This window comes from Antrostomus carolinensis, unplaced genomic scaffold (genome assembly GCF_000700745.2).
Source record: "Antrostomus carolinensis isolate BGI_N321 unplaced genomic scaffold, ASM70074v2 scaffold39747, whole genome shotgun sequence".
NCBI classification, from domain to species: domain Eukaryota; kingdom Metazoa; phylum Chordata; class Aves; order Caprimulgiformes; family Caprimulgidae; genus Antrostomus; species Antrostomus carolinensis.
This window is the reverse complement of record NW_010326032.1, coordinates 6,339-17,619: the sequence shown is the minus strand read 5'-3', so window position 1 is coordinate 17,619 and position 11,281 is coordinate 6,339. Positions and strand designations below refer to the sequence as shown.

At 42.0% G+C, this 11,281-nt stretch overlaps 1 protein-coding gene across 1 annotated transcript in view; it reads left to right on the top strand.

Annotated features, from left to right (window-relative positions):
• Positions 1–116: 116 nt before the first annotated feature.
• The window catches only part of SLC25A43 (solute carrier family 25 member 43), a gene marked incomplete at its 5' end in the record, with an annotated part of 15,111 nt that continues 3,946 nt past the window's right edge, over positions 117–11,281 (top strand). The window contains 2 exons of the mRNA XM_029085829.1: positions 117–358; positions 1,301–1,473. Coding sequence (XP_028941662.1) covers positions 117–358; positions 1,301–1,473 — 415 coding nt within the window. The remainder of the gene's footprint in view (positions 359–1,300; positions 1,474–11,281) is intronic.

The window sequence follows — 11,281 nt, the reverse complement described above, 5'->3', positions numbered from 1 at the left end:
CTGCTGAAGGGACTTGTGGGCAGAAGAACAATTACATCAAGAATAATCTGCCTTAATTTGTCATGTGTTTTGTTCATACTGTCATTAATAGTACCTCTTTTATGTGTTTACTCTAGACTTGTTATACTTTTCACTGATGAGTTGGGTCATATTTCCCACTGGAGAGCCATCATGGCAGGAAGTCTGGCTGGCATGGTTGCAACCATCATGACTTACCCCACTGACCTCATTAAAACCCGGCTCATTGTGCAGAACCGACTGGAACCATCTTATGAGGGAATTCTTCATGCTTTTTACAAAATTTATCATCAGGAAGGACTCCTTGCACTCTACCGTGGTGTTTCACCAGCTATATTAGGTAAAATACTAATGGAGAAAAGTCACTTCACTGCGCACCGTTTATTGCAGCAGCGTTGTGCGTTTGTTTGCTCACTGGATTTCAAAAGCAAATAATAATGTTGTTCTATAGAAGGTAGATTTACAAGGCATGACAATACTGATTACCTCTGCTGCAGCTTTATTGCTTCAGATTATGACCAAGTGTGTAGCATTTTATGTATGGTTAAATGTTCAACAAAATATTCTTTTCCCTGTTTTATAGATGATCTAGTTGTGCTCGGATGCAAGACTTCCACCATTTAACTCATAAAAAAGTGTATACACACAGTGTTCCTAATTCCTGTCTAGGTGTGAGAGTGTCTCCCTCGCTGTTCAGTGAAACCAATAGGAGCAGTAACGTGTAACTGATGTGAAAAGTTAAGATTGGTGATATTCTCTACATTGAATGACTTTTAAATTATTTATTTACTCTCCACAGCTTTTATAAATGACAGCTGAGTCAACTTTTTCACAAACTGACATTATAAAAAATGCATAATAACAGTAATGCATAGTCCCACTATAAAATTGATGAGAACATGAAACAAACAAATGAGGACATGAGTATTCCTCATCAGCTTGACTGAAGAGGCAACTCTGTTTACCTGTACAGCTGCTAGGGTTGGGCTGGAGAAAGAGAGAACCTGGAGAAAGAGCTGAACTGTCATGAGAGTAAAGCAGTTAAGAATTCTGACAACAGGCAAATTTTAATATGTAAATATATGTCCCTGTCAGCACATCTAGATGGTACAATGTGGGGGTTTGGTGGTAAACCAGTGACTAAAAAGTAAAGTTCTTCTGGTTTGAGCAGTGTGAGGTGTAAACTGGCAGTGGCTCATCCCATCTTTCTAGGTTATGTGATGAGCAGCTCTGTTTTCTTGGTGTCCTGTGTGTTGATATAAACCTCTGGTTTGCTTTCTAGGCGCTGTCCCATTTTCTGCGGGCTCATTCTTTGTTTACATCAATCTGGACAAAATCTGGCGAGAACCCATAGTTCATTTCACTCCTCTTCAGAACTTCATAAACGGCTGTGTCGCAGCTGGTGTGGCACAGACACTTTCTTTCCCCTTTGAGACTGTCAAGAGGAAGATGCAGGTACAGAGCATTCCTGTTACTAGTTCTTTGTTATAGATGCTTGTTGCAGGAGCTTGGGACAAGACTAGCCAGATGGTCAGAAATGCCACTTTGTTTTCTCTGACCAGTAAACTACAGAGGCTTTGTTTGAGGTTGGTTGGTTGATTTCTGGGGTTTTTTTGTTGGTTGGTTTATAAGTTTGTTTGTTTATTTTTGTTGTTGTTTTTTAAGTCTGAAAATTATTGCTACAGATGTGTTGTTACACTTTTAAGGTGGGTTCAGCTGCTGTTATGGGATATATGTATACTCTCAGACTCTCTGACTTTAGCTTTATTTCTTTTTCATAGCAATTCCATCAAATTCTCACAGTTCAGAATTGGCAAACCTTCTGTCAAATGCAGGTGTGCAATCCCCCTGGTTGTAGGCAGGGTGAATGAGATCCATGTCATTTTCAGAGCCTGCGTGTCTGCCATTTATGCCTGACCTATGTACTGGCAACCACAAGGTACTTGCACAGCAGGTAGTAAGTCTGAGGGGTCAGAACTATCCTCACTCTTATTTCTGACTCTTCTGATTAACAAGTGACTTCCCAATTGCTGGTGCTGCTGCTTTCCTGGAGCATCAGCAACATGAGAGTTACTAATGTCATTTTATATTATCTTGCTCATCCTTCCTCCAGAAAGTTTAGTAATAATGATTTAAAAAAAAAAAACAACAAAAAACAGCACCACCCCACAGCTTGCATCTCGCTGACATAATTCATTTGATGATACCAACTTTTCATTAGAACTTCATCGGTAGAGACACGGTGAATAGCTGTTATGGCCTGGTGGCTCTCTGGCTGTGACATGTAAGTTTGTTCTTTCAGCTCAGTTCATGGGACTGCAGATTTATGGGAAGCTTTTGTGATCTTATAAAAAAAGCAGCCATTTGGTGTGGCAGCATTATATAGATCCCCTTGCTCAAGCAATAGTCTGGTTAATAAGTCACAAGCTAGCAAAAGCTCAGTGAAATCCTGAATTCCCCTCTCCCGCTCCCCAGGTTCCCTTTTTCAGACAGGGCTTGGATCCAGTGGCACAGAAGCCTGTGTTGCCCTCTCTCCATCTCCTAACAGAGGACCTCAGCAGGGGAAGTGATGTCTTTTATTAGACCAGCTCATGTAGCTGATGTGTCCAGAAGTCAAGCTTTAAGCTGAGCCCTTTCCTTGGGTATCTCATAGAATGTCTCAGGTGAGAAAGAGATTCTGAGCATGAAGACTTGATCATTTTTTCCAGCTGTATCAGTGGCTCTAAGAAAAACAATTACTCCTTACAAGTCCTCTTTTTCTTTATCTCTGTAAGCTCACAGCAGTGCTGCTGCCTTAAAGAATAAAGAAAGGCATTTACTGTGCTGTTTCCCTTTTAGCATTTTCTGTCAATACATCAGTTACTTGAACATTCAGATTTCATAACCAGTTCAGAAGTAACTTTCAGTTTTAACTGCTGTGATGTTAAGTTCTGTGTCAAATTTTGTCTTGACAGGCAAGTAGAGAAGTGGAACGGGCCCATTTTTCATTTTCCTGCCACTAGGCTGTACTCTTTCACCAAAGGGATGCTTAAAACATCTGATTGACACTTTTAGAAATAAGAAGGGAACTGGATTTATTACCTAAATAGGTAGGAAGTGGATATGCTAAAAATGCTTTGGATGGAAAAAAGCCTCAACAACAGAGATTTTTTTCCTCCTAGGTACATTGCAGCAACTGAATAGTGATTTCCCAAGCTTAGAGAGACACTCCCTGTTCGGTAATTTATTCTGAAGGTATGGGAGAAAGCAAAGGTGTTTCAGAAGAAGTAGCTGCCTAGATGTGAAAGCCCATAATTTGTTTGGTACTGGGAATGACAAAGTCATGGAGGCTTGTCCAGAAAAGAGACCTGTTGAAAATCACACCCAAGCTGATACTAAGAACTCACTGGAACTCATGTAAGGTCATCCAAGAAGTTGTTTTTTTCCACAGTTAGTCCCAGGGTCTGGCCCAGCCTTGCAGGGACCAGGTGTGCTTTGTGCTTGCTTGCTGGCCTGTTCAGTTTGTGGAGTGGTGGTCAGAAGAGAGAAGTGTTTAGGACAGCACCAGAAAAGATGTTATGCAAAGGGACCTAGAAAGAGGGAGAATAAAGAAGGGGAAAACAGAGATTCAAGGCAGTTCAATATTCTGTAGAAAACAGGGGAGCAAATGCTTCTGATCACAGTTTTTCTCAGACATCATGCTGATCAGCCTCCATTCAGTGATTCACCTTTATAGCTGATAAAAAAGAAAAAGAGGGATGTACCAAAGCCTTCAGCTTCCCCTGGGCCTGATGCAGTGCAGGTAGGGAAATGCTGGCTTCGTTTTGAAGCTGTGAACACTGGTGGTGTGTATGAAGAGGAACCCAAGCCATTGCAGGGGTCAGTATCCTTTCCTTCTGTCTGAGAGATGGAGGGTAGTATATTGCCAAAGACGACTTTACCAGTGACCCTGTTGGTGATGGGGAACTAGGGAGCTGTAAGGAGCTTCAAAAAACTGAGAAACTAGGACGCAAGTGTGTCTTCTCTGATTCTGGGATGGAGTACAAGCCTAAGACCAGAACATCCAGTTCAGATCCTTACCTGACATGCTAGGCTGTCAGAAGAGTTAGCTCCATCCATCTCCTCATCTAGACAAAGCTTGAATTGTTTGCACAGACTAGAAAATGAATTCTGCTGTGGGGTAGAAGGGTAAGGTGTTATTTTTAATCTCAGTTGTAATAATTTTGTTTCATCCTTTCTCACTTGGCTTATCGGAATCCTACACTCCTGATGTCAGCAGCTTCTGTCAGTGACATCTGTGGGAGTGGGAGCTGACTGTCAGTGAACAGTTCTTCCTTTGTGTTTTGGTGATGAATTATGATGTCAGATTTGCTCTGTATCCATGGCTTCTTCCTCCTCTGCTATTAGAATTATCCTTATCATGTTTACTTTTTTTTTTACAAAGATGCTATCTTTGCTAAATATACTTGAATGGTTTTCTTAAAAGAAATGTTAATTAATATGAGTGAGTCTTACTGAATATGTGAGTCCTGTTTGTTGTGCTTATCCTAATTTTATTCCTTTGTCTTCCTTTTTTCACTTTGCTCCTGATTGGCATGTTAGAGAATTAAGAGGTACTGTATGCATGTTTTGGCATGGAAATACGGCTTTTGTTGTGCATCTGTAGAAGGGGATTAGTAAAGGAGAGGGTTGTTCAAAGGGATGTTCTTATCAAATGCTTTTCTGACTCACTCTTGTGTCAGTTTCTGAACAAAAACTTACTGATCTTTGCATCCTTCTGACTCATTCTTATTCTTGGCTTTCATTCTTTATCCCACGATGTCGTGTTCTTTGATACATCAAGTATCTAAGTGATATTCAAGTACTGCACTTTTACTGTGCAGACTTATTTAAGTGCAAGAACACTTTTTCCTTTTTTTGCTTTTTTTGCCCTTTTCCGTTTTTTTCTTTATTTCTTTCTTTTTTTCCTTCCTTCCTTCCTTAACACTTTTTCCTTTTTTTGCTTTTTTTGCCCTTTTCCGTTTCTTTCTTTTTTTCCTTCCTTCCTTCCTTCCTTCCTTCCTTCCTTCCTTCCTTCCTTCCTTCCTTCCTTCCTTCCTTCCTTCCTTCCTTCCTTCCTTCCTTCCTTCCTTCCTTCCTTTTAACCTAAAGCAGGGAAATACCTGGGTCTGAGGGAAGCACTGATAATACATTTCTATTTCCCCACCTCATCTTTTTGCCTGTGATGACCTTCGTAAGTGCACCCTGGACTGAGCTCTGGCATTTCAGTAAGGGAAGATGAATGTAGAGCTGTTATATGCTGCACAGAAGATTATTATTAGAACGACACTGATCCTGGGCTATGTGTAGAACTGAAAATCTACAAACATGCAAATAGTCGACGCAAACCTAATACCCAAGTTTGGCGCTTCCCTCTGTGCACATGACACTCGGAGGTAGGCTCAGATACCCCTGGCTGGCACTTCTCAGCCTTCATTCCAAATTGGCCTGTGCCTTTGGTAGTTTTGTTAGGCAAAATGCACAAAGATGACCCTAAAGTTTCACAGATGACTCCATTGACTGTACAGTTACTCTTTACTTCCTTAAAAGGACAAACTTTGCATAGTTTGCAGAAGCTCAGTCCTGTCCCCATATTTGTCTGGTATAATTTGATTTAATTTCTGTGACTAACACTTGTCTGAAACTCTCCATTGCCAGTAAATGTTACTCAGGTATGGCTTTACCATCAGACCCTTGTAATACAGAATAAGCATACTTCTAGTATACCACAGGATTCAGCACATTTTTGGTGTTGACTGCACAGCATCCTCAAGCTGTGAGGACATACCTCCAGGGAAAGCGTTGTTCAGTAGTGATCTTTCTGTTCTAAAATCCAGGCTTTGAATTCCCTCCACTGCCATAAACAAACAGGCTCACTGTTGTTGGTTAGTGTAGACTGCTGCCACCCAAGAAGTAGCCTCTTTGCAGTGTCAAAAGTCAATCAATTAGGCCTTGGCTGACTATAAATCTGCCATGTGTTTTGTGTTTTTTTGTTTTGTTGTTCTTGGATTCTCTGCAAGTGTGAAATCTGTTGTAAATGATATAAATGCTACGAGTTCTTCGTAACCTGGAGAAAACTGAGCCGTCATTCCCTTCGTGAGGGAGCCTGTTTAAAGTATATGCAGTCTTGTGCCCTACTGGCACATTTCTAGTCTCAAGTCATTTAAAGGAGAGACTGAAGTCTCTAAAAGTAGTGCTGTCATTTAAGTATTTATTTAAAAATAGTCCATAACTATGTTTCCTTCATGATAAAAGTCAGTCTAGCAAGAAGCCAGTGGCTGGGTTATAAGTAAAGCTTTGGAAAAGACAATGATAAATGTTGGTTAGAAAAGCACCTTCTCCCTTCTGAAATGAGGAGACGGTGCTCCTGCATTGCTTAAACATGAGTAACTTGCAAAGAGTGTTCTGTCATTGGAGATGGTCACTGGTGCTGGCATGGCAGCCTCTGAAAGCTCTCAAGCTGTGGTGTCCCTGCTGCTTGTGAGATCTGTGTTCTTGTCAGCTGGGAATATGAAAGTTATTGGAGTCATGACCCTGTTTAAAAATAAGAAATGTTTTTTGGGTCATGTGGTTCGCATGACATCTCAAAAGCGTACGTTCTATGAGGCTTTGTGCAGGGTGACCCTTTAGTAGTGAACAGCATGGGAACCTGAGCCTTGAAAATTTTCAGAGATGGAGCTGTTTGACCACACAGAGTGGCAAATTCTGTGGAGTGGAAGCAAAAAAGAACTACTACTAGAAGTAGTAATATTGCTACATCTAGCCTGATCTCCTGTGGAAGTAAGGCTTATATGGTTGCTAGCTGTTTGTCCTTGTCCCCAGTAACTTTTGATCCTGCTGTCCAACTTCAACTGAACTCGACAGAAGAGTGGAAGTTTCAGAATAGTAATTTAGGTCAAGTTCTGTGAAAACAAGTGCACAGATAGAGACAAAACTCCAAAAATTCTTCACCTGAGGGGCAGGCTGCAGTGTGATTTCTTACTTTTCTTATTTCTCCCTGTGATCTCATGTTCCCCTTCTTGCTGCTAGGGTTCAGGCATGAGACAGGACCCCATGCCCTGCGTGGTACTCGAGCTTGGGACCATCCTGACTCCTCTGATTATTAGCAAATGGGTAACAGACATCAGATTCTGGTTTTGGTAAAATCCCTTCCTTCCTTCTCTTTTTCCCTATGTCTAAATGCTTTCAACTACCAGCAGTTTTTATTCTTCCATTGATGTTGATATAAGGATATTTTATACCACTTTCTCTGAGGCTGTTACAGAATAATGCCCTACTGCTCTGGGAAGTACTTGGTCCCGTAAATGGTTGAGATGATGCCTTTAAAAAGCTACCAGGAGTAACGTGGGCTTTGCCTTCTGCAAAAGCCTAGATCAGCTTTTGTGCAGCTGAACAAACCTCAGAGGCATTTCTCTTAGACCCCCAGACTTCCACAGGAGAGAATGATGAAGACTCACTGCTGGTGAAGCTGAAATGCTGAACACTGCCAGTGGAAAAATGGGTTAAGAGAGAAAAATCATAAATCAAATATCAGAAGCAGGACTGTGCTGATCTAAGTCAGGTCTGCCTTGTGACAGCTCCTGGTACATCTAGTGGTCTTTAACCTTGTTCATCCACGGAGCTGTGTTGTGATAAGTACGTAATGCTCGCTCTGGGGTGGATTACAGCAGTAGCTTAGCACTGCAGCACAGTGGTCAGCCAAAAGAAGGCAGGAAAACACACTGTACTGGCTGGAAATGCAGGAGGGCTGAGGGTGGGCAGGATGCGATTCTCTCCAAATCTTCCCGGATGCTGAAGTGGCCGCCCCATTCCCAGTCCCAGATTTGGTAGTGCCAGCTGAGCCTGGCTGCCAGCCTGTTACAGCTTCCACAGCTCTGTGATCAGTGCTGTATGAGCAAGAGCTCTTTAATCTGCTTTGGGGCAAATCAGATGGGTTAACTCAGCCCACCTCTTAAACTCCGTGAGCTCGCTCAGCTGACAGGCCCTGACACGGGTTGGGGTTCGCTGCTGTGCACACGGAACCATTGCAGCCGTAGTTTTCAGTGAGGAGACAGTAATGTCCCCAGAGTGACAGCTGTCCCCATTACCCCTAATGTGAGTACTCTTGCATCAGTTACACAGGAGAGCCTTGTATCCATTTGTCTGTGCTTAGAATGATGTGCCTGTGGCATGTAAGGTGATTAATTATGCAAAATACTCCATAAACAGGAGATAAAACTGTATGAACACTCTCTTCTTTTATATCTGATGTTTTTTTTATTTGGTCTAATTCCTTACCTCATCCACTCAATCCTATAATATGCTAATCTTCTCCTCAGTTCCTACACAGACACCAGGAGATGCAGGAACTAGTGTTGCTGTTCACTGTGCGAGGTGTGGGACCAAGCTAGTCTGCCTGAAGGTTTGCACCATTAAATAAACGAGTGCTAATGTGCATGAAAATCTTGCACCCGTTTGTAAGGATTGAGCTGAGCCATCACCAGGCAATCAGAAACCACTTCAGGTGTCCACGCAAGGGCTTGGCACTGTCCTGAGGAAAAAGACCTCTATATTCTATAGCAAAGATTTCTTCATCCCACAGGTGTTCAGAGCAGGGAAAGCTTAGGTTCAGTAGCAAGGGAGGGATTCTGCAACAAACCGTGAAGCCTCAGGGTACAACAGGCCTGGTGATAATGTTTTTAAAGCTGAGAGTCAAACTTGTGAGCAAGCAGTAAACTGTTTTGCTCAATCAGTGCCACTGATCTCAGAAAGGCGAGATGATTTGGCCCTGGTTCAGGTTTCAGAGGAAAGGACAACGTGTTCCTAGATTGCAGGAAGCTGGAGGTCAGCTGCTCTGCTGTGCTGCTCTGGAACTGATTGCCTCCTGTTAACTTGTCATCATTTACCTTCCTATGTGCCTGAATACTTTTGGTGGACCTTAAGTCAGCATTACTAAACCACTGACACAGAAAAGACAACAGCTACCCAGTGAGGCTGTCCACCAGGACAAAGGATTGATTAGCCCAGGAGAATGCATGCTTCCCCCCAGTATTAATACTTATTTACATTTTCTTTTTTTTTTTTTTTATTTGAGTGGAATGAAATACTCTTTCAAGCATTCAGCCTTCACTTGAGTGAGATTTCTGTTGACTCTAGTGGCATTAGCTTGAATGAAAACTGCAGTCTTTGTCCTTCAGTTTCCTTTGAACTGCAGTTACGCTTGCCCGTTGCATGTGTCCTTATTAACCCAGATTGCAAAGACGACTTATTTTAGCTTCCAGATTAAGAGCATGAAATCTTGAGCTGTGTTGTAAAGTGCCTTCCTGTAGTGTGTTACTTTTAAAAAAAAAATAAATTCATCAGAAGAGTAGGACACCTGAATCTATTGAAAATATATAAATAACAAGCAATTTTACTATATCTACCATCAGAGCAGCATGCCTCCTATGGCAGCTACTCGCCAACAAACTTTATGAACAGGGAAGGGGAGAAAAAAGTACATGAATTGAGAGGGAAGTATTTCCAAATAGTCTCTGATAGGTGTAAATTCAGACAGTTGCAAACCAAAATGTCCTGAAGTGCAAGTGGGAATTTTGTGTCTGCACAGCTCTGGGCACAGGCTGAAGTGGCCAAACCACTGCGTCTGCCACGTCCTGATCCAGTGGTCTCTGCGTGGTGTCCATGTGGCTACCATGAGCCTTGGAAAGATTCAAGTGACTGATCTTTTGATGGGCAAGGTTCCCACTGCAGCTGCAGTGAACTACATCCATCCTTCAATCCTGAGAGGAGGAGGAGAGGGGCTGGGCGAGGTCATTGAAGGGGAAATCTTTATAAGGGTCTGTGAGATGAGTTCCCAAAATGGGACTATGTTGTTCTGGCAGTCACCTCATGATGCAGACAATGGGAGAGGTGGTGTCTGAGGAGTCTTCGGGTAATGATTAACTTTAGCAATTAACTTGAGTTTTGTCATGACAATTCACACTTATTTAAATATTTTGTTTATATTAAAAAATGGAGTGCAGGTGGGTGTTTGGTGTTTTTTTAATACATGTCTCACTCTAGGGTTTAGACTGTCGAAACAGAAGAGAGTGCTAACTTTGGGGATGTACCACAGTGACTTAGTAGACTTGCTGGCCTCTGGACACTGAAAGACTGTGTTTGTCAGAGAGCAGATGGAGCCAGTTCGGCATTTGATGTACTTTAATCATTTAGAGAACCCATCATCCATCAGAGTTAAAAAGATTAGCAACTTAGCCCCACTACTACTCTGACTAACAGCCTGACACTCTGTTATTAGCACAGCGAGCTGTACTGTGTCTCCAGCCTTCTGCAGTGTGAGACAGCCCTAACTGGGAGAGAAGTCTTTAAAAATGTTCATAGCAAACAGGTTTCCATGCAGGAGCCCGTAGTGTCAGGGGCTGCCAAACGAAAGGAATTCAAGCTGCTTTGAGGTGCGTGGCGTGAAACGTCTCTGTCATAAACCTGATCTTCTTGGTAGGAGGTCAGCTGTTTGATTTGTATGTCATAGGAGGTTTCTGCAGAAAAGGCAGAGAAACTGGTTTGATCTGTTTGGTTACTTCCATTTTCTGGCTCTGGTGCCGCAGGGAGGTTGCAAGGATTGCACTGTTGTGGACACGCTTAGGTGATGCAGAACCACCCAAACCCCACAGCTATTCTTTTTTTCATTAAAAACAGTACCAAATGAAACGCCTTCTTCATTTTTTTCTTTTATTAATACATTTTAATTTTGTTTAGCTGTGTTCCAAAATACTGAAGGTTTAACTACACACTGATACAGTTTTTAGTTTTCCTTTTGCAGTAGGTGATTCTTAGATTTTATGGACAATTGTTATTTAAATACTGTGTCTAGGGTCCTAGAAACATGCTGCTCCTGTAAAGCGGAAAGACTGGCAAAGCATACATTACCCACAGACTGAAATATTGAAAATGTCTGTAACTGTGGTGAATGTTGCTATAAATAATTTATCAGTAAACTTCTTAAAAGGTCAATGTCTGTAGGCGAATTAGGAATCTGAGGGGTTGACTTACCTGTTCCTTTTTAACTGTCTTCTGGATGTATTTACTGCTTGCAGAATCTTGCTGAAACCTGCAGTGCACTTGTCACCTGTCTTGGTGTTGTAGGCAGGAGTATTGTCATCATCACAACTCTTTGATATGTGCCTTTGCAATGTATACAGTAACAAAGGGGATTAAGTCAAACTCATGCAGTTAGTTCTGGCATGTCATGTCCTGCCTACCACAGAGG